The sequence below is a fragment of the Sabethes cyaneus genome, chromosome 3 (genome assembly GCF_943734655.1).
Source record: "Sabethes cyaneus chromosome 3, idSabCyanKW18_F2, whole genome shotgun sequence".
In the NCBI taxonomy this organism is placed as follows: Eukaryota; Metazoa; Arthropoda; class Insecta; order Diptera; family Culicidae; genus Sabethes; species Sabethes cyaneus.
Window position 1 is genome coordinate 217,330,067 of NC_071355.1, and position 23,341 is coordinate 217,353,407.

Below are 23,341 nucleotides of genomic sequence, written 5' to 3' on the forward strand. Positions count from 1 at the left end.
AGAAATCCAAGGAAAATCGCAGAAAAAAGTTTTTGTTGTACGATGGTTGATCACAAAATTTGAAAAAGTATTGATCCACGGAAATGTGTCGGAAAGCATCAAATATACAAAGTCAGAGCATTTTCTGAGCATTTTTTTTCTTGTAATTGCTTATCTACAAAATTCCTTATAATTTTTGTACAATATTTCAAACAGATTCAAAAAATAATCTTTATTAAACAGTTGGTTTCTGCTTATCTTATTTGTAGATCACTTTATAGAACTCTTACATCATAATGAATAAAAGTAACAAAAATGTTTAAACATTTACGAATTCTCGTAATTCACAAAATGCGAAATTTTCTTAATCTAATCGGTGCCACCATCGGTTGATCTATTCTTTGTAGAACGTAGAACGAAAAGACAACTCTCGACACCAGCACACATGGTTTAGTCCAGGCCGAACTCATTGCGGATCCAGGGGTATTGCGCAGGGCATTCATTGCACGTGAACAGATACCGATCCTGCTGGAGCACTCTGCTGTGCAGCTTGCAGGTTCGTGGCAGATTGCATGCCACCTCGCTGGGTTCCAACTGCTTCGGTGGACAGAACCATGGTTCGAAATGTCCGAGCTGGTTCAACGGGGTAGGATTGCGAATCCACTCGATGGCCTGGTAATTGGTAACAAAGTATACGTCCGGTTGTTTCTGCATGTCGTCTAGAAATTTCTGAAGTAGAGAAAAGGAAATTATTGAATTAATCAAACTATTATGACAAATATTGATTGCGCTTGATGTTGAGCACTTGACTGTCATACTTTTACCAGTTTGTCCCTTGTCCCTGTATTGATATTATAACGCGTTGAGGTAATTAAAATCTTTTACTTTTCAACTCACCAGAAAAGCTTCCAAATATTCTTGCTTTCGAAACCATGTCGAGTGAAAGTAGAGTCCGTACGGCGCCCGATTCGAATGGTAATGCCGCTTAAAGTTGTGTAGAAACATTTTGTATACGTCCTCTCCGTTCATGTGAGGTGGACAGGAATCAACCATGCCGCATGTATACTCTCCGGCTTCCAGTTGATTCATAACCATTTCCCAAATACCCGGATAGCTTCGCGATGGACAGTACTGATTATTGCCGTTGCACGCGTGAGGCATTTTGTAGTCCAACGTGTAAGGCCACAAAGGTGGATTCGAAAATGGTGCTACCATGGACGAGTCGTAAACGAAACCGAATTCTTTCATCATCAGAAATTGTCGATTCCAACCAGCACGCAGGAATGGAACGCGCATTCCTCTAAGTTCCTCCATTCGAACATTGGAAAATCGGTTGATAATGTTAGCCTGCCCTACCATTTCATCAAACCAGTCTTCGATGGTCGCATTTCGAGACCACCATTCTTCCGGCCCGCGATGGGTGATCGAATGGATGGCAATCTCATGGCCATCGTTCCACATCTTCTGAACTTGCTGATAATTAGTATATTGATGAGAGATGAAAAAGGTCGCACGAATGGGACAACCATTGGGGTTCTTTCTACCAGGGGTAAAAATTTTCTGCGTGTAAAGCTCCCAATTTTCGAAATTAATTGCGTCGTCGAAAGTCAATAGAATCATTTGCGGAGTTTGTGTCCGTTCCAACCGTGATGGGATAATGGTACCATCTTTCGAACAAAAACAGTCCGGCAATTGGCAAACGGATAGATCGCACGGATCCGCTGCGTTCGGATCATTCTCCACATCGCACCAGCCTTCGTCCGAGCCGTCCGGGCAATCAATCGATCCGTCACAAAAGTACTCATTTGGGAAGCACGTTCCATCCCCACAGCCCAGCTGGGACCGTTCTTCACATTCAGCGGCATCCAGAAGCGGTTTCGGGACACGAGCCTCTGCATAATTATGGAAAGAGTAATAAGTTAATAATTTTCGTAAGAAGCTTAGAGTATGATTGTCCCACCTGCTGTGACTTCACAGTTATCAACATTCTGCTTGAAGTCGCAAATTTGTCGGGTAACGTCGAACAACAGGCCAACGGAGCACTTAAATTCGAATACTTCCCCATCCAAACAGAGATAGTATTTGGCGCATTCGGTGTTGGTCCACATCTTTTGGATGGGTCGTTCCGGATTTCTGTGATAATAGAAATTAACTTATATGAAATTTTCGTTTCTAACTGCAAGCTGATCAGCTTGGAGCTGTCCAGCATGTACACGAAGCATTCGCTTTCAATATCATACAACATGAAATCGTCAATGATTATCAAATTTCATGAGCATAATAATTGGATTAATCATCATTTCGTTTGCAAATGATCGGCCGGCTTGCGTGAAATTTTCCAGCGATTATTCGGTATGCTGTAGCTGCAAGCTGCTATATCAGATAATAATCGATGAGAGCGAGATAATTGAATGCAACGAGTTTGATTGACCGGCCCCTGAGGGGGTGAGGTGCATTTCCGTTGGCGATCGAAACAAGAAAAAAAAACAGTGACACCAATAACTGACCTGTAAAATCGTCCATCTTCGAAGCAGGGAACTGTGTTCTTCAGACTTCGCTTCACTAGGTTGCCACCATGGGCTGTGGAGAAAATAGAAAGGAAAACCCACAATTAAAAGTATGAATTAAATGTCCCCCATGTAATACGGTCTGATAGATACGAGTTTCACTACCAGACACAAGCAAAATATCACACCATAGTACCTAAGTGTACCCAAATTATTTGGTTTATCTTCATCTGTATACATCATGAAAAAGTTTGCCTTTTTCCAAACGATTAGATACGTATCTGAATGAGCTTTTTTCTTTCACTCTTTATTCGATGCAATGATTGAACGAGTAAATAATTGTTTCTGCTACAAAGCATTATTCAAATGTGAAATATAGAAGTGAAAAGTGGAAAAACACAGCTTGAGTTGAAACCGGCAATTTACGTACCTAAAGTTGCATTAATCGATTTATACATCTATGTATCATCTAAATCATGAACCGATAGAAAGAAATTTCTGATTGCTATACATGACTTGGAATGGAAAATATTTAATCTTTTTTTTTTTTATTTTTATGCAAGACGAATAAATTAATTATTCTTCAAAATTGTATGTTTCATTCAAGACCAAACATAGGGTATGGTAATAACCACTAGGGTCTATTAGTGCTTATGTTTCTATAGATTTTGTAATTATACTCATCTGATGTAATGTTTAACCAATTACAGTTACACTGTTGGTAATGAATACATTTACTAAATTCACTAAATTATGTTAAAAACTTGACATTTGACATGTCACTTGATGGCATGATAAATGATAACGACCGGTGCCAGTACTTTCACGTGGCAACATTTTTGCGTTGCGAGACGTATCAGATATCAGGTATCAGCATCTTTGGCTCGAGCAGCACGTTCCTCACAATCGCAAGACGTATACGCTATAGCCAATGGACTCTTTCTTGCCTAAAATGTGAAATTATAAATTTACCTATCAAACGTAAAGCAATTATTATAAACCCGTTTAAGCGATATTATCATATTAACAATATACATTTGTTTCAAAGTTGGCAAACAAGCTCGTAATCAGAAAGGTGTCACAGCGACCCAGTCGCTAAATTGATCCGAAATATTTAGGTAAATTCAACGTATTATGGTTTCTTGAGACACATCATAGGAGCTTTCTCCCTTTTTCTATGTTAGCTAGGTTAGGCTATCAAACTGAAATTCGCGCCACAGTAGTTTTTTGTGGAAAGTTTTTATCATAAAAACACGTTACAGAAAGTCAACTATCTTCTTACGCGATTTGTTTTGCGTCATTTCTCGAAACAACATCGTTTTTATGTCCACGGTGTTTTTTAGCCTATAATCATGACGATAAAAAAACCTATGTAAAAAATTTGTTATTTTAAGAAATTGTGCAATGATTAATACAGATAAAGCGAGGTTCAAGTAGTCTTTGGGAATGCTTAAGAGTACAACATACACGCGTTGGCGGAGTTCAAATAGTGTTTTGAAATGCTGATGTAGTAAATACTAAAATACATCTTTTATGTTAGAAATTTTAACCTAATTCAGATACTGAGTTTTGTACGTGGAGATTGCGCATAATATCGTGTAAAAACGGTATTTTTCGGTGAAAGAAAAATAATTTCTTCTAAATAACGCATACTTGATCCATAAGTAGGCGCTACTAGGAAGCGTTTGGTACGAGAGGTTCATGCTTTCTTCCTTTAACATCCCAACAAACATTTTTTTGAATAGTAGTTTATTCAACCGTTGTATAGCTAATTACCGAGTAACACGCGCTTAATTAGCTGTTATTCAACAGAAATGTTTGTTGGGATAGGTTCAAGGAGTTAAGGGGAATTAGGTATTATTGCTGGTTCCACTTGATTGCTTGGAATTCTCTTTGCGATACATGCTGCGCAGTTGGCTTGACCGTTGACAAGTAAAATGATTGATTCAAGTAATTATCTTTCCATGATGCTGTCAAGAATTGGCTGCGTTAGTATGAAATTAAAGCTATACGTTCTAATCGGGTTCCCGTCAAATGGTCTATCTAAAATGTAGTCAAACGTTATTTCTGACAGCGCATATTTTCTTTCAAGGTACTCTTGCAGGGCTGTCCTGCTTTTTGTGTTCCGAATTCACATATTTTTACTTATTTGGTCATACCACCTCAGCCAACCTAAATTTGAAAAAAAATTGTATGGGACACTTAGAGCTTATAGTTATCTACAAAATTGTTGAATTAGGCATTACTTTATCCTATGTATTTACGGTGCACTCTGAGTTTACACTGACTGCTACGCAAAGAGCGCTCTTTGTGTATCAACGGGTATGAACCGGTAGTGCACCGTGAGTTCGGCAATTCTATACATAACAATTAGCTCTATAAATGCTCCATACATAACTTTTTAGAATTTGGCTCGGCTGAGATGTACAGTCCAGTAAGCTAAACCGGTGCACTAAGGTGCAGGACAGCCCTGCTTGGAAGAAATATTTTAAGTATAGAAAATACAATTATTTTAATCAAATGCAACTGATCCCATCGTGTTTTTTAAATCAGTTTTCAGCTTGATCCTTCTATTTTTAGCTCTACGATCAACTAGTTGAAAATGCTAATACACTGAAGTCGCTTTTACGTGACTATTTTTACGCGAATTTCTGAATTTACGCGGTTTTTTACGCGAATTTTGGAATTTACGCGGTTTTTTAACGCGATTTTCGGAATTTACGCGGTTTTTTACGCGAAATTCGGAATTTACGCGGTTTTGATTTACGCAGGATGTATCCTTCGCGTAAAAAGCGACTTGAGTGTATCTGTAAGCTTTGACGTATAACATCCTTGTGTACTTACAAAAAAAAATGTAGAAATCAACCTCATTTCGTTTTTTTAATGAGTATATTTTGCTAAACATTTACGCGTTGATTTCGACAAAAACAATCGGTGTATTCCTCAATCAACTCTCGGACTTTCGGCTCAGCTCAATCAACGAAAGTCTTTCACTGAACTGGACTGTGGATTCAGTGCATCGAGTGCAACGAGCGAAAGTTGACTGTATATGTAAAAGGCCAATAATGATGCCGTTTACATTTATTGTTGCAAACACCTAGTTTTAATGAGCCGAAGTCAGTCCAGTCAAAATAATTTGTGTGAATGAGTCTCGTAAACAAGCAAGTTTACAACTGACGTTAAAATGGAACAATGAGATGCACTTATAATTACTTGTTATCGATATGTTGTTAAGTTAAAATGATGCTAATTACAACTAATTATGTAGCCTATGCATTTTGATGGTTTGATGATGGTTTTTGTTACAAGCCGTCAAATTAGACTTATTTCGAAAGCCGTACCATATCGAACACGGTCTTTATTAATAACTAGCTGATTGCCCGATCTCACTCGGGGCCCCTTTGTCACTCAGCCCCTTGTACATCTATTTTTGTAACGAAAACTCTCATAATGCAAGAAACAAAACACTTTTTTTCATTTGATTGTGTCTACTCCCTTTGCCAGTTCCTCACGTTGTCCCGTAACCACTTGTAAATCTGTCTTTGTAAATCCTTGTAAATCGACACAAAGCCTTTTTTACGTTTTGAACCTCCCCCTTTTTAATGGCCACCCTATTCCTCCTTTCAGAAATAGAATAACTTGTACAACTGCTATCGTTCTAAATGCAAGAGAAACACACTCCTTTACCCATTTGAACTTTTCTCTCCCCTTGTGAGAGACCGTCTCCCTCTTTTATCAACCCCGTGGCATGAAAGAGTCATGCCAAAAAACATGTGTTTGACAAACGACGTTTGATGAAGAACAGTCCAGAAGTTCTGAAGCTATGGCGGAACATACATCCGTACTCACGTTCCTTGTCCCCCTACATTTTGGTTCCTTCCCAGTCAGCTCTCCCTTCTGTCACGTAGTTATGCGTCGGTTTGTTCAATGAAAATCGCTATAATGGAAACGAAACAGAGGTTTTTTTTCCTGTATGGACTCATCACTGCGACCAGTATCGTTGATCTATTGTGATATCGCCCGGGTGTTTGCTGTATGGCCGCACTGCATTTTTTTCTATAATGGCTATTGAGTGAGTGATATGCTTTTTGAATTTCATGCGTGCTTGTGTGTAGTTGGGTTTTACCCTTCCTTCAATGCTTTCTCATTGAACGCATTTTTAGTTCGTAAAACTGGTTACTAGATAGCAAGAATGAAGATTTCGTTTCAATATGTATTGAAGTTATTTGGACGGTCAACTGCAGCAGGCGAAATCGGGAGTTATCTAAAGCTGTTGAGTTTACTTCTTCTTTTCTTAATCAGCTCCAGGCCGTGGTTTCCTCTGCTGTACGAAGAAGTCGTCTCCATTCTACTCGGTCCATGGCCGCAATTCGCCAGCCACGTAGTCTACGTAGGGTCCGCAGGTCGCCTTCCACTTGATCGATCCATCTTGCTCGCTGTGCGCCCCGCCGTCTCGTTCCAGTCGGATCGTTATTGAGAATTTTTTTAACCGGGCAGTCGTCCGACATCCTCACGACATGCCCAGCCCATCGCAGGCGACCGATTTTTGCAGTGGCAGCGATGGGTGGTTCCCTAAGCAGCTGATGCAATTCATGGTTCATTCGCCTCCTCCACGTTCCGTCTTCCATCTGCACTCCGCCGTAGATGGTGCGCAACACCTTCCGTTCGAAAACACTAAGGGCGCGTTGGTCCTCCACGAGCATAGTCCATGTCTCATGGCCGTAAAGGACTACCGGTCTAATCAGCGTCTTGTAGATTGTTAACTTCGTGCGGTGGCGAATTTTGTTCGATCGCAGCGTCCTACGGAGTCCAAAGTAGGCACGATTTCCTGCCATAATGCGTCTTTGTATTTCTCTGCTGGTGTCGTTATCTGCGGTAACCAGTGAGCCCAGATACACGAACTCTTCTACCACCTCGATTTCATCACCGTCTAAATGAATCCGGGGAGGGAGGTCTGCATTCACTTCTTTAGAACCTCTTCCTTTCATGTATTTTGTTTTCGATACATTAATGACAAGTCCTATCCGTTTGGCTTCAGCTTTCAGTCCGATGTACGTTTCCGCCATCCTCTCAAAGGTACGTGTAATGATGTCAACGTCGTCAGCGAAACCAAGAAGCTGGACGGACTTCGTGAATATCGTGCCACTCGTGTGTTGAGTTTACTTATGGAAAAGATAATCTGATGGCCACCACAAGAAATCTTAGGATTTCAGAAGAATTGCCATTTCTTGCTGCTGATTTGGCCCAGTTGTGGGGAACACGCGTTCTGTGAAAGTTCGGTGGTCATAGTTACCTACCATCATTAACACGTGTTTAGTTACCTCCCCTTAACGATCATGATAACGACGCGTCATTCATTTCTGGGTTTTCAAAAGCAGTTTTCATGCACAAAACAAAAGAAACAAACACGAAAATTTGTCATTGTGTTCTCACAGACATGAAGTGAAAACAGTTTCACGAACATAATTATTATTTTTTCATTGATTTGTGAATTTTCAAAACCAGTTTTTATGCACAGAATAATAATTATGTTTGTGAAATTGTTTTCACTTCATGCTTTGCGTCTGTGAGAAGACAATGATAAATTTTCGTGTTCGTTTTTTATGTTTTGTGCATAAAAACTGGTATTGAAATCCCAGAAATCAATGACGCGTGTTTGAACCTTAATGAAGACAAATACTCGCGAGCTACTGAGCCGTTGACTATTCTCTTATTCTAGATTCCCTTAGGAGCAAACAAGTCCGTGAGGGGGTCAAAATACCGGTAGGTTGTACCGATAAGTTGTAAGTAGTACGTTGGACTTCGTCTTACCGCAGGGTGTTATCGATTTTAGTTATTGTGGCGCGTGTAAACAATCTATTTGCAACGGCGGTGATAACACGCCAAATTAAAATTAAAAATTAAGCTATTAAGATAAACGCAAGGTAAGATTGTGACTATTAACGAAAAGTTTTAAGGTCAAATTTCTGCATACATTTTCTTCTTGATCGCCTTGCTCCACAGACAGGGACGACGGTGTATTCACCATATGTTTACTGCGATTTTAAGGTGAAGGTCGTCAGAGTCCAGCTGCTTTTTTACTAATTTCAGTACTTGTTGCCACTATCGTTTTGTTTATGCTATGGCACTTTTTCCAGGAGCACTAGTAATAGGTAATAATCTGTTATGAACAATTATAAAACGTAGAATCGCGTATTTTTGCTGTTGAACTAGATCCGACAGTAAATCTATCACATAAAATGTTGTTTACGGTGAATTTTATAAGTATATTATCGACACTCTACGACCCTTAATTTAATAGCGAAAATAATTAGTCAATTTCATGCTCAAATGTTTACGTTGTCATCACTCCATATATATGTCCGTTCCATTTGGTAACATACAACAACGACGGTCGTGGATTCGGAATTGCAATCGAAACGAACCGAAGTAAAGTTTTTCAATTCAAGTGAACTGTTTGGGCAATATCATTATAATATCTTACCAAATAACTGTTCGGGTGATAAATTTAAGTTTTCTATGTTTCAAGTTAAGTTTCGCGAGTGATATGATGAATTAAACGGCCGAAAAAAATTAACGAAAAATCTCAGTATATAGTGTAATTTATTCCCCAAAAAGTAATAGAACCTATAGAATGCAATGTTTAGTGCTTCGAGTTGCAAGATCTTATTACGCATTACGGCTGGCAGGTTAGTTGAACTAATTTTATTTTTTTGTGATGGTTTCCCGAGTCTATAGGATCAAAGGAAGAAGAATAGAAGGGATCTATAGAAGGGAAGGGTGAAATTCGGTGCCATACTGACTGCCATAAATGGACTCTGCCGACCTTGTCGTTAATTACTTTCCTTTAAAAAAAGACAGAGTCTCTTTGTCCCAATAGGTCGAAGATTCTCTACGTTTACATTACGACAATTAAACCTTAACTAATGTCTATGCTTGGGGGGGGGGGGGGGGGGGGGGCTCCGTAGCCGCAAGGTTACCGAGTCTGCTTTGACAAGCGAGTGTTCGTGGGTTCGAATCTTAGTAGAATCAAGCCATTCGATGTCAAGTGACTTTAGCATGGGTTTATTCTCAGGCCCCTCTATTTACCCTTCCTTCGTGCTGAATTCTATATTTACCCTCTGAAGCCTCCTGACAATGCAAATGTCCCTCCTATAGTTAAGTGTACTGTTTAGAGGTACGAATAAGTCCTCGCCAGGGACGACTGTAATATGGGATAGTGCTGGCAGCGAGGAATAAAGTGGGTAAAGTAGATCAAGCTTTGAAGGAAGGGTAAACCCCAATACACGCAAGCACGCATAAAATTTAATAAGCATATCGCTCACTCAATAGCGATTATGGCAAAAAGAAATGAAGTGCAGGTCATACAGCAAACACCCGGGCGATATTACAATAGATCAACTATGCTGGTCGCAGAAATGAGTCCACACAGGGGGAAAAAATGTCTGTGCTTGAGAAGTACGCTAGGAAGAAAATCTTCTCGTCGACGCAGGTCGAAGATTTTTTACTTACGACGATTTAGCTTTGACTAATTTGATATCTGCGGGAACGTGCAAAAAAAAAGTTACAAAATCTCCATTAACTTTTTAAAAGGACCTAAGTTACAATGATATAGAGTGCTGCTAGCTTCGTCAACGGTGGTCTTTCGTCTACTTTCCCGACATAGGCACGAAAAACCAGCATTATAACCAACTTTGAGGTGAATTACGTTCAAACTAATACTTGGCGTCATTTGAGATAGGGTAGAGGATCCATATTTCGCCAGCTTGATGAATCCAAAGCCTTTTTGCATATTTTTGGTAGACTCAAAAGAAATTATTTGCCGAATTGGTAAAATTGAGGACATCTGATTTTTAGCTTTTGTATACTTCTAGAATTGCTAGCTGGGAAGTCATTTTTCATCGACTATCGCCACTAGCCAATAGATTTGTAGGAAGTTATCAGGCTGGCTTCATGGAGAGTCGGTCTACAACGGACCAAATCTCCACCCTGCGGCAGATCCTCCAGAAGTCCAGAATTCCGAGTCCCCACACATCATCTGTTCAATGATTTCAAAGCCTCATATGATAGCGTAAACCGACAAGAGCTATAGAAAATTTTGGACGGAAACGGCTTTCCGGGTAAGCCTACTAGACTTATTATGGCTTTGATGGGTGAGATCCTGTGCTGAATGTGAATCCTGGGTGGACAGTCGGAACCATTTGAATCTCGCAGGGGACTGCGACAAGGAGCTGATTATAAGACGAGCGCGACAGGGCCCTCTTGGGCAGTACCGTGGTAATGGACGGGAATGATACAGGAAAATACATGGGCAGGACAAAATTATTCGGGCAGTCAAAATTTTGACAAAATTTAAACGTCCATAACTTCTACAATAAAAAAGATTTTTAGACGAGAAAATTTCTCAAGTTTTTTTAAAACATTCTGAGATCTTGAATTTTGCATGGGTATTTTGGGTTATCCAGGGGTGTGTCAAAAGTTTATTTTGATTTTTTCTTTTTTTTTTCTAGTATAAAAATTCATTCACATCTATATGTTCTCCAAAAAGTAGAATTAATTTCCTGTCGATTGGTGAAAAGAGAACGGAAATCTGTCGAAAACCGGTCATTTCTGTGAAATCAGTTTTGGAAACGCTGTCAGTAATGTCCTACTTTTATGAACATTTTGGCTTTATGGACCGCTTCCGTCGAGTTCCCCATGTTCTCAGGGTTTCCGTGGCAAGGTGCGGACCAGGAAAAGCTTAAAAAACCTTGAAGTTTGATTCTAGTACTTGTTTCATTCCAAGCTTCTCAAAGGGCAATATCATTGATTTAAAAAAAAATTAAAAATTGACTGCTATGCCAAATCAACACCACTAAAATATATATTTAAGCAATAGTGTAAGCAAATTTGCAAATTTTATGCAATATTAAACATAATACAACAATGTTTCAAAACCTAAAATTATGATTCGATAGTACGTACATTTCGATAATACGTACGCTAAACGAAGCAAAGGTGTACGTACTATCGCGGTATACCTATATTGAAATGATTTGCGTCATGCCTTAACCATTTATAAGGCAGTGGCAACTATTATATTGCCACTGACGAAACATATTTGTTTTACTTCCACAATAATATCGATAATGCTATAGAAGCAAAATCAATATTTTTCGTTGGTGGCAATATAGTTGCCACTGTTATGGCCGCTTGAATTTCGTCAAAATTTTGCCTGTTCCGATTGTGTTGTATATAGGGGCAGCAGGAAAATATTACAGCATGGAAACAGAATTTTAACCAGTAACAAATACCGTATTTAAAAACATGTATGGAATACACGATATGCTCACTTAATTTGGGCGGCGCCAAGAGCCTCGCACCCGCACGCTAGCTAATTTGTGGGCAGGCAAAGCGATAATATTTTGATTTTAATATTAACTGGTTTCCAGCCGGTTCCAATCGAAACCGAAAGCTCGATGCCACAGGTATCTGTGGAAGAGAAAGATTTTCCAACCGTCGCGTTGCGACGGTCATAATGCTACCGTCACTGTAGTCATCGACGACGGTGAAAGAAGTCGCGTTATTGTCGACAAAATCGCATAATTTTGTTCCTGAAAGAAAAATAGTTGCGAATGTTATTCAACAGCAGGTATTGAATCGAGCAGGCAGGCGGCTTGATCTTAGAAAGAGTCAATAACGAAGAGGTTTATGCGTCCGGTTTGGACTAGACTGTAGTGTGATCATTGCACTGCGACTGCACTGCTGATTGTAACCGTTTTCCGAGAGTCTGTGGCACACACGGCACAGCCGTGCCGCACTTCTGTTGCTTTGGGCCATGCTTTCCGAGAATACAACTTGCAGTTCAACCGGATTGTTTGTGTGGCATCTTGTGGTTTACAATTGGAAGTACAGATTACATACGTCGGGCATAAAGTGCCGGAACGAAATAAGTTTTCTATCATTTCGTTTTAACGCTTCACTGGAGTTCAAATAAGTTGTAAAAGAGATTGTTTTATAAAGCTTCAAAACAAAACCTTCATGTTGATTTGAGTCCTTTGACATACTAATACCTATACTTATTTGTCTATTTAAGAAACAATATACAGATTTCGAAGAAAGTAGTAAAATTCATAACTTCTTTGACTAAAATTTTAGCTTTAGAAAAGAGTTTAGCAAGTAACTGGTTAGTTTAAAAGCTCTGTGTATCTCCCAGATGTTCCAAGTGTTGCAAAATAGACTACTAATTGATATGTAATTTATATATCACATGAAAACTCGTCTCAATTATTCTAGACCAAAATCTGTAGAGTGATTACCCGATATTTTAACCAAAACTTTTTAAGCAGGAAGCTGTAAGTCACCTTTTCAAATGACGAGATTGCATATCATACCATGTGGCCAAAAAGTATTTTCCTCGAAACGTTATCCTACTTTTTGGTCATGCTACCCTTGCAAAATTACGCAATTTCGCGCTACATTTTCAGCAATAAATTCAGAACATACATTATATAGCTTGCACATAATGCAACAAAGTTTGATTACGTACCGTTTCCAGTGAAAGTAAACAGCGCAGCCACCGCAAAAAGTAAAAATAGATCCATTCCGGCCGTGTCTGATATTTTCTGTTGCCTCTACTTCGGCACCTTGCCCCAGTAGGACCGGACCGGTCAGTTAGTTGTATCTTCAGCTGATTTTTCCGTGTTTATGGCTTCGCACCGGCCGAATTAGTTGAGTGCTAAACACGACTGTTTACTGATGATGAATTATTTAAGCGTCGTTCATTATTTTCTCACGGTTTAATTTCATGTCTTTATTTGAACTGCTTCTCCCACAAATTCGTTTGCCCAACTGTTTAACACAAAACTACCTGCCCTGCTGATTAACAAATATTTAGCTAAACGGTACGATGAAATTGTGCACTTTACTGCTAGTTCTTCTATTTAAACTGATCAATGTTTAACAACGCAATGAAAATAGGCTATTCCCACCGCACCTGTTAATCGATATTTTTCTTCTTTGTGTAAAAACCGAATTTTTCATTCACAGAAAATTTCTCTTTGTTGCAAACTTGATCTTGATCTCTACCACGAAGCGCCGCTAAAACACAGCCGTTTTGCGGGAGGACAACTTTTACTAATACAGGAACCTTCTCACACAAAATAAGCGCAGACCAGTAAACACGCACGTTTATCTATTCACATTTGCAAACGTTTTTCGGCTGCACGCGACACGCCAAGGCTTTAGGTACTGGATCTGGATGCGACTTTTCCTTTTCCCTTTCGATCGTTCGGTTCAGGCGGGGTGAAAACGCGCCGTTCGCTGGTTGATGCACTTTCGCTGCGGTCTTTCCGATGCACTACATCAGTGCAGTGCACAGCTTCGACGCTGGATGCCTGATGCTGGTTGGTGTTGCAGATAAACGTTCCTCGCGCACTTACTCAGCGGGAAACTGGCGCTTGCTCCATTCAGTATATGCTACATACAGATTGGCGAAAAGAGATGAAATTATGAATTGAGATTAGCTGAATGGTGGATGCAAGGATGGATTTTGTGCCATTTATTCTCACGGTAAATAATTTTTAAGTTCATCAATAACCAATTTATAAATGGAAAAATGTAATTAGCACGCTGCTTCGGCACAGTCTTCTATTTTCTACTTAAAAAGATTTTCTATTATAATATCGGTAACCTTTAACAGATTTTGCCAATGAACCTATTTGAAACAATTTGAACAATGAAACATACAAAGAACGAAAGAGAAATTTGATAATGCAAATGTATTGCAGATCATCTAAAAATTTATCTGTAGATATTTTGAAGTCACTGTCACCAGCACCTTGTTACAATAACGCGTGACAACTGAACTGGTCCTATAAATATTTCACATAAAAACCAATGGCATTGAAAATCTACAATTTACATCACTAAGTCTGAAATCGTACTGACTGAATTAGTGTTGGAAACGAATTGCAAAACAAAATTTTAAATCGCTAGTTTTGTCTTATTCTGAGAAAAGATACACTAGAATTGAAGTTGCCTAAAACTTTTCTAGAAGTACTGTTTCGAATGGACTTTTTATAGCCGAGACCAGTTGCATTGTTTGGAAAAAGAGTCAAAAGTTCATTTGAACGTTTATTTTTTTATGTTTATTTTTGTAAATTACCAATTTTCAGTCATTTTTGAGCTTATAAAACTCTGAAAAAAATTGTTGATGTAATGTTTGATCTAAACATAATGTGAATATGTAATAAAACTTTACTCGAACATTTATACACGCAACACTGAACACCTATATTAATAACCGCTTTTAAATTTATTAATTAACGCTTCCGCTGTTAAAACTGTAATGCAATCACGTCTAAGTTTGCCGCGGAACATGTGCACATCGGACACAATTGTCACCACTCGATTCACACTAGATATTACTGCAGCTGGTTCCGACGTAATTAGAGTGCAAAGAGATAGAAAATTTCTTCACTTTTTCCACTTTGCCATCGCGATCGTGGGATGTCGACCGCATCCAGTTAATAGCGCAGATCGCGAAGCTATCGTGCGCCGTTTAAATACGTTGCATGCAACAATATGCAGACATACCCCGCGGACCGGTTGCTGATTGGCTGCTTGCACAGGAACATTCGAGTACTACACATGGGAACCTTTTTTGTTTTCGTTTTGCTAGAGCAGCAGTGAGGGACTCCGGCACGTGGCTAGTCGATTAAATATTATAACAATGACAATCTTTTTCCCGGTCTGCCTTTTTGGTTCACAGCGATCTAAACGTTTCGAAAGACGGTTGATGACTGAATATCATGGCTCATGGGGTCTGCGATCTGCAGAGAAAGCTACCGGAGATTGAAAGTTTTCACCAGTTTCGAGCTGATCCGCAGAGGAAAACCGCTCTTTCCGATGATGCAGTATTCGCTCTTTCTCTGCAATGTTTGTTACGGTACGAAGTTGTTAGGTATTCTAGTGAATGTAGCGCAATTTGTGCTTTTGGACCTCTTTATGAATGGTTTCATGCACAAGATTCTGTAAAAAGCAAATTTACGGATATTAAGGACATAACATACAATTTATTTAACAAAAATCTAGAGCTCCCAGTTTGCCGCAAGGTATGATGCTGATCTAACTAGCCGGCAAGCGTCATGTGTTCGAATCAGCCGGGAAAGGCTCTCAGAGTTACTAAGATCGTAGCACTAGTTCCGCAATTGTCCTGTACTCTAACAGCTGGCTGCGAAGTTTGTCGAATGAAAACAAAAGATTAAGTTTCAAAAACTGTATGTAACACTTAGGCTTTGCTTTGCTTATTAAAAAAGAAACTATGTGTAGAAAAATACAAAATACAACAAAAAAAAATAACATTCTTGTAGAAGTGTTTTGAATCCGTTTAGTAATCAGCATATTTATTTGTAATATTTATATGTACTTTTTTGATTCACTGCGGCCCATAGTAGAAAAGCAAGTGAACGACAAAATGTATAAATAGAAAAAATAGATAGTGGAACGAATTTGCTAATTTACTTCAATACCTATAGAACAGCGGATGTTTATTGTGCTGAAACCAAAACAAAATACAAATATAAATCACTGAAAATTTACTTATACTTACTTGTGTGCCCCTGTCCACCAGTCCGGCAGAACAAAGGGATGAAATCAGAGATCTCCACTGCTGACGGTTACCCGCCATGGCTTTTACCTGTCACCAAGACAGGTTCTAATCTACAGCCCGGATGTCATTGGCTAAGCTGCGCCGTCATGAGCCTCTGGGTCTACCTCTTCAACGCTGTCCTTGTGGATTCCAGTCGAGTGCTTCTCTGCAGATCTCGTTCGCTCCTCTCCTCAAGGTGTGTCCGATCCACTTCCACCTATGTTCACCTATGTTCTCTTGCTATCGGCCGTGGATTACATCGACGATGGAGTTCCTATTGGATATCCAGTTGTCAGGCCACCAGGTACGAATGATATATCGCAGGCACCGATTAATAAACAACTGCAGTTTTGCGTTGTTTTCGGTGAGACGCACCATGTTTCGCAGACATACAGCAGTACGGATTTAACGTTTGAGTTGAAAATTCGGGTTTTCGTATGTAGCGGCAAAGACACCCCTGACATTCCTGAACCGTGTGGTTATATCAGTCTTGGTACCACCATCGAGCGTTGTCTGGCTACCAAGATATCGATGAATCACTGGAAATGATATTTGTTAATCATGTCGCCACAGCTCATCGGTTTTACTAAAACAGTAGTCATAAGATTAGCAACCGGAACCCAGATGACCTCGCAACTGCTAGCTCGGTCACTCAATTACAAATTGCAGTACTTCCGAGTATGATTATGCGAGACACGGAAGGCAGGAATATAGAATGGCCAGAGGGCCAGCGCTTTCTCTTAACGTATGCATTAAAGAAATGGACTAATTTCGGATGGCGGCGAAAAAAGCTGAAGAAGTTGGACATCATAAGGCACTTCGTGTACGGCGGATATAGCCGATTCGGCATTTATAACAGGCTCTCCCTCCTGGAGAAAGGTGAAATCATCGATCGAAAGCCTGGATTCGACCACCCGGCGGTGCTACGCGATGGTAAAGTGCAGCAGAAGCTTAGAGGAGAACCGAGAGCAATGTGGCCTCATCGTTCCGCGGCTTGGGGCGGGAGGTAGGAGTAACAGGCCCAACGGTACCTGACCTAAATTGACATTTTTATGCGGAAGCGTCAGTCGAAACCGAGGTCTGAGCAGCAGGCAATCACCCAGAAGGAGCGGCCCACATTTAATGACCTTCAACTGCTAGCAGTGGACCGAGAACTTTGCGTCCTCCGCTAAGGAGGTAAGCGATGGCATCAAATATATCGCCCATACCGAATTCACGAAGAAGGCCCTTCTGCGGCTGACGATCAACGAGAAGGGAATATCCTTGCTGCTGTTCTTTCCTTCCGGTTCTTTCCTTGCGGTGCACGGGAAGATATACGAAGCGCCTACCGGAAGTTGCCACCTTCTTCAAGAAGTATCACGCGAAGGAAGAAATGGTCTTTGGCCGGAACTGGCCTCGGCCCATTACATCAAGAGATTACTGAAGAAGCTGCACCGGCTGAAGATAAACGTTGCGCCAAAGACCTCCAACCCTCGCAAAGCCTTCAGCTACGTCCGATAGAAAATCCTCGGACTAAATAGAGCCTCAAATAGAGGGTCTACTCTCGAGGGAGAACAAACAAACCGCCGCAAAGGATTACTTTGCTGGATACAGGGTTTTAGGAGGATGAGAAAGTGGGTGATGGGTGGAAGGTGTGGTCTGTCCCATCTCAAAATGGGCCATCGGCTTGATTGCTGTTATAAGCGCGGGATTACGCTGATCAACCCCGCCTGCTTAGGAGATGTTCTCCCAATGCTCTTGTTACGTCGTCTATCCATACTAGTAAAAGATTTCGTAGAGTAGTATCAGGTGGGCTTTATATGGACTCATTGGGAACCCATGATACTATACGGATCAAAATTTTACACTTCACCAAACCTTCCAGAAATCTCAGCAGTAGGACGTCATACGCATCATATTTGCGTGGCTTTATTTATTTTATTTACTAATCTTCCAAAAATTTCGAACAGACCGTTCTTAGTAAGTTCTTATTCTAAAGGACCCTATACACGTACGCATATGTTGGGTTGGAAAAGAACAAAATGTTGGCGGGTCATTCAGGACGAGCGCCGAACCAAACAGCTCATTTTGCCAGCTTGGTTCGTGGCGTTCACACGCGGTTGAGCGTGTTGGCCGAACATGAATACACTAACATTTTCGGCCAACATGTTCGTATGTGTATGGGAGTCTTTAAGTTTAAAAGTAGTCAGAGTAAAAGGTCAAACAGAATGTTGCGTCAACGCAACCGTCAGCGTCAATTCGACTGTTAACCCATGGAAAATCTGTCGAGATAACGATGACGGACGCGTTGACGTGGTGCAACAAAGTTATCCTATTTTCAAACGTTTCGTCGTTCATAATTGTAATTGTATAACAAACAGCCATTTACAATCTCACAATGATCTGTGCATTTTTCTATATATGCCTCCAACTGCCATCACACGAGTTGAGTTAATTTCCCCTAAATTGGAGTTAGTTTTTTGTTTTATTGAAATCAAATACCTTTGCTCTGGTACATTGGTACGTGTTCATTCGTTCATTCAAACTTCGCTCCGCTATCCCTATCACAGCTAGTTCATTCGACCAAAACAAATGCGATACCATCATCCAATTTTCATACTTCTTTAAACTTCCTGTTTCATTGATAAAATCAGAGAATTCCGGTGCCGTGTAAGTATTGTGATAAAACTAGGTTAAATAAGAATCGTCTTTATTCAATCAAAAGAGTGAAATGAAAAGCATTGGGAGCATAGTTTTCTTCACACTGGTGCTGGCTCATCTGTGCAACGGTACGCTGTCGCCTTCGGATGTTAAAAATAAAAACAAAAAGCCGAAGGAGCTAAAAGTTCGTCAGGGACCTCAAACCTCCAGTGTTATCGATCGAGCTTTAATCCAGGAGGAACCCCTAGCTAAGGATATTCTTGTAGAAAGTGGAACTTATTACGAGGAGACAGCGTTGAAAAACTTCAAAGGCACTGTTTTAGGCTATGTAACGCCGGTAAATGGTAGACATTCGAAGTTTTTAGATAATGCCTATCTAACAGGTTCGTTTCTCGTTTTAGTGGAACAATCATGGTTATGACGTGGCCAAAATTTGGGGTGCAAAATTTAATTATGTGTCGCCGGTATGGCTTCAGATACTTCGGAAAGGAGCAAAGCAGTATGAGCTAGGCGGTGCTCATGATATCGATTTAGGATGGGTAAAGGATGTGAAGCATACCGGGACGGCGATTAATAATAAAGGTAAGTGGAATTCAGTACATATTACAGTTTATTTTTTCTGAGTTTATCATTTCAACAATCATTTGACGATGACCGTACCGTGCAAGCACCATATTCAAAACAGTGCCTAATTCTGAACATTTGCAAATTTTTCATAAATATTGACAAAATTTCAGCTATTTAAACAATTTAAACACTACATCTGATTATTTCCAGTTATTTAATTGGTTTAAATAGCTAGAGTTTTGTCAATATTTAAGAAAAATTTGCAACTGTTCAGAATTAGGCACTGTTTTGAATATGGTGCTTGCACGGTATTTAAATTTGTTCCGAAATGAATTTTCTATTCAATCGAAAAAAGCCAAGATTGGTTATAGTCGGTCCTGTCAAATACAATCATGCATAGTTCGTATGGCGTCCCTTTATTTAATATTTTGCTACGCCTATTGCTGGTGATTTGCTGGAATTCATCTCCTTTTTGGTGGCCCCTAGAAGCATGCGCTTTTCCGGGGGCCGGTTTGACCAACCGTACGCTATGGTCTTGCTACCAGCATAGGACTATGCTATTATTAATAAATTGAAATGAAACCGATAATTGCTGACATTATGATAGAATAATTCATACAGTCAACCAAAAAAGTATTCGGACAGCAGCGCATAAATTTTTCTTTTAGTAATTTTGCGCAGTATTTTTGCAAAGAATGGTAACACATATTTTTTAAAACAATGTTTAACTAAAGCATATTTAGATGCACAACAAAAATTAGGGGAAAAGCTTTCCGTTTTGAAGATAAAGTACATATAATTTGAATTGCCTAAAAATGCAGCCAAAAAAGTATTCGGACAGTTACCTATTAGTTGAAATAAATGTCCTTTCTCGCTCAACCACCACCTTGTAGGACCATTTACATTCTTGATGACCTGTTTTAATCTGTTTGGAATAAAATTAACAATTTTTCAAATATCCCTCTGTGAATTGCTGACCATTTTTTTGCAAGAGCTCGGTTTAAGTCATTTTGATAAGAAATCAAATGATTTCTCATTATAGAAATGAAATTATCTAAAAAGATGTTCAAAAGGGTTCAAATCTAGACTGAATGCTGATGTTTCGATAGCGCTAGGTCAATTGTATGGTGACTACCGCTTACAATTATCGACAGTATGTTTAGATTCAACATCCCGGTACAATATATATGTACCACACAATTACAATTTTGCTTTAATTTCACCTAAAATTGTTCAGATAATTGAGCTTACACTTAGTTCTATCCAAAAATATATATCTTTGCTACCTCGGAGCTTTCCATGCATCCCAACAAGGTATGACACTAACCGCGGTGCTTGTTTACTTGCCGACGAGTGATTTTCCTCTTGTAATCCTTCTCTTTTAGTTATTCTTGCATAAGGGTTGGTGCTGTCGTACCTTGCTGGGGTGCATGGAAAGCTCCGAGGTAGCAAAGATATATATTTTTGGATAGAACTAAGTGTAAACTCAATTATCCGAACAATTTTAGGTGAAATTAAAGCAAAATTGTAATTGTGTGGTACATACATATTGTACCGCGATGTTGAATCTAAACATACTGTCGATAATTGTAAGCGGTAGGCACCATGCAGTTGTTCTAGCGCTATCGAAACATCAGCATTCAGTCTAGATTTGAACCCTTTTGAACATCTTTTTAGATAATTTCATTTCTATAACGAGAAATCATTTGATTTCTTATCAAAATGACTTAAACCGAGCTCTTGCAAAAAAAATGGTCAGCAATGCACAGAGGGATATTTGAAAAATTGTTAATTTTATCCCAAACAGATTAAAACAGGTTATCAAGAATGTAAATGGTCCTACAAGGTGGTAGTTGAGCGAGAAAGGACATTTATTTCAACTAATAGTTAACTGTCCGAATACTTTTTTGGCTGCATTTTTAGGCAATTCAAATTATATGTACTCTATCTTCAAAACGGAAAGCTTTTCCCCGAATTTTTGTTGTGCATCTAAATATGCTTTAGTTAAACATTGTTTTAAAAAATATGTGTTACCATTCTTTGCAAAAATACTGCGCAAAATTACTAAAAGAAAAATTCATGCGCTGCTGTCCGAATACTTTTTTGGTTGACTGTACTTGAAATTTTTATCCATTTTTGTAGTCTGAACAGTATAAAGTAGTGCACAATCGGCGTCAATCTATGATGCAAACGAATTAGATATTAATAACTACCATTTTTGTGTAAATAGTATTTTTATTCAATTGCAAAAATGATACTTCGTATTCTACAATAAAGTAATTATAAAGTGATTATATTTACTGTTTAATTTTGCAAATGTCGATATGATTTAATTTATTATTAGGTATTAGTTTCGAGGTTATTTTATAGGCTCCACGCAATAACATGTTAACCCAAGCGGAGTTTTGCAACATATTCACCTGTGATTAGGTCCTTCATTAAAGCGAAACCAAATATCAAAACTATCCGTTTGAAAGCATATCGATTCAGAATTTGGTTTTTTTGTAAACCTAACATACAGACAGTCTAGTCGAAGTAACGTTCAAATATATATTTGTTCTAATCATACATTTTAGTTGTTCCACGCATCTTATTCGATAAATTCACCGACAAAGACTTCTCGCAGCTGCTTACGTATGGCGAAGAGCGAACCGCCGCGTCCAGGCTGATCCTGGATACTGTTCAGAAATACAAATTTGATGGTATTGTGTTGGAGGTGTGGTCTCAGCTTTCCGCCAGAGTAGATGATGAGGTTCTAATAGCTTTGGTGACGGAAATCTGTCAAACGCTGACTAGTGCTCATTTCGATTGCATCTTAGTTATTCCTCCGGCACGCAAAGAAACTTATGATCTGTTCTCCCGGAAGCATTTCGAGACTCTTGTCCCGATCGTTACGGCATTCTCGCTGATGACGTATGACTTCTCTAGTGTACAAAGGCCCGGTGCGAATGCTCCTCTCTATTGGGTGAAGAACGCCGTGATGCATATTTGTCCAGACTCTGCGAGTGATTTAGAACGGAAGCGAGCAAAAATTTTGCTCGGCTTAAACCTCTATGGAAGTGACTTTACCCCTAACGGAGGACAACCCATCGTCTCTCATGAATACTTGGCTTTGCTGAAGCATCTCAAGGGACATTTAACTTTCGACGAGCATGATGTGGAGAACTTTTTCGAAGTGAAGTAAATGTTTTAAAATATGCCATTAAATTTCGAGTAAATCTTTTATTTATTACTTTTCAGAACATCGACTGGTCGTCACATGGTATTTTACCCAACACTGTATTCCATCAATGCACGGCTGAAACTGGCTCGCGAGTTGGGTACTGGAATATCACTGTGGGAATTGGGTCAGGGTTTGGATTACTTTTATGACCTTTTCTAGTCATTTAGCACACAACGTTACCAGTAGCACATTTTGAGTCATTTCAAAACGTTCCGAAGAAACATCGTTTATATATTATAACAACAAAAAGCTGTTGCACAAGGCGTTATACAACAAAAAATACAGTTTCAAAGTTTGCTTATTGCTATAAATTAGTTTTTAGAAATATAAATCAGTAAGATACTATTGAACTCGACATGGTGATAAATCAATAGAAACGGTTATCTTATTAAACTAGCGAACTATTCAGTAATGCAAGAAATTCCTTTTGGTAAAAGTGCCACATTTTAGCCAGCAGTGGCTTTACCCCTACCACGGAAGCCCATCATCGTCTGGGGACCTTTCATGATACGGTACATCATCTCCCAGCACACCTTAGCTGGTAGCAGGCATTTGAGGGGCAGGAACATGCGTACGTTATCTGGCAAGGTGCAGTTGACTTCGTTCTTTAGAATCGATTTGACCATACTATCGGCAACGTATTTAGGCTCCAGCATAGGTAGCAGACGGGGTTTGCATCCGGCAAACATTCCGGTGTTGATGTAATACGGGCAGACCAACGTCAGGTGGATTTTGTCGTAACCGTGGGTCTGAATAATTGCAAAAGAAAAATTAAATAATCAGAAAAACAAAAAG

At 39.5% G+C, this 23,341-nt stretch overlaps 3 protein-coding genes across 4 annotated transcripts in view; 1 reads left to right on the forward strand and 2 right to left on the reverse strand.

The window, feature by feature from the left end:
• Positions 1–235: 235 nt before the first annotated feature.
• On the reverse strand, positions 236–15,096 carry LOC128742493 (chitin deacetylase 1). 2 transcript variants are annotated; one of them, XM_053838872.1, is made up of 6 exons: positions 15,063–15,096; positions 13,015–13,943; positions 2,487–2,559; positions 1,940–2,112; positions 877–1,871; positions 236–708 (listed from the first exon to the last, which is right to left on the reverse strand). In XM_053838872.1, the coding sequence occupies exons 2-6, from the start codon at positions 13,067–13,069 to the stop codon at positions 430–432; spliced, it is 1,575 nt and encodes a 524-aa protein (XP_053694847.1). In that variant the 5' UTR covers positions 13,070–13,943; positions 15,063–15,096; the 3' UTR covers positions 236–429. The 2 variants fall into 2 exon arrangements, with proteins under 2 accessions (XP_053694847.1, XP_053694848.1); XM_053838873.1 differs by lacking the exon at positions 15,063–15,096 and adding an exon at positions 14,728–14,778.
• A 3,594-nt stretch (positions 15,097–18,690) lies between these two features.
• On the forward strand, positions 18,691–22,981 carry LOC128744744 (chitinase domain-containing protein 1). The gene is made up of 4 exons (XM_053841955.1): positions 18,691–19,093; positions 19,158–19,338; positions 21,900–22,503; positions 22,564–22,981. Exons 1-4 carry the CDS (start codon positions 18,827–18,829, stop codon positions 22,703–22,705), a joined length of 1,194 nt encoding a protein of 397 aa, XP_053697930.1. The 5' UTR covers positions 18,691–18,826; the 3' UTR covers positions 22,706–22,981.
• The window catches only part of LOC128744745 (estradiol 17-beta-dehydrogenase 11), a 28,040-nt gene continuing 27,235 nt past the window's right edge, over positions 22,537–23,341 (reverse strand). Inside the window, exon 5 of the mRNA XM_053841956.1 lies at positions 22,537–23,295. Coding sequence (XP_053697931.1) covers positions 22,993–23,295 — 303 coding nt within the window. The 3' untranslated portion in view covers positions 22,537–22,992. The remainder of the gene's footprint in view (positions 23,296–23,341) is intronic.

Coding starts and splice junctions, on each gene's coding strand:
- LOC128742493 (XM_053838872.1), bottom strand. CDS start 13,069: ATGGATCTATTTTTACTTTTTGCGGTGGCTGCGCTGTTTACTTTCACT. Junction 2,113..2,486: donor GAAGATGGACGATTTTACAG/GTCAGTTATTGG, acceptor CTATTATCACAG/AAATCCGGAACGACCCATCC. Junction 1,872..1,939: donor TAACTGTGAAGTCACAGCAG/GTGGGACAATCA, acceptor ATAATTATGCAG/AGGCTCGTGTCCCGAAACCG.
- LOC128744744 (XM_053841955.1), top strand. CDS start 18,827: ATGAAAAGCATTGGGAGCATAGTTTTCTTCACACTGGTGCTGGCTCAT. Junction 19,094..19,157: donor TTTTAGGCTATGTAACGCCG/GTAAATGGTAGA, acceptor TTCTCGTTTTAG/TGGAACAATCATGGTTATGA. Junction 22,504..22,563: donor GAGAACTTTTTCGAAGTGAA/GTAAATGTTTTA, acceptor ATTACTTTTCAG/AACATCGACTGGTCGTCACA.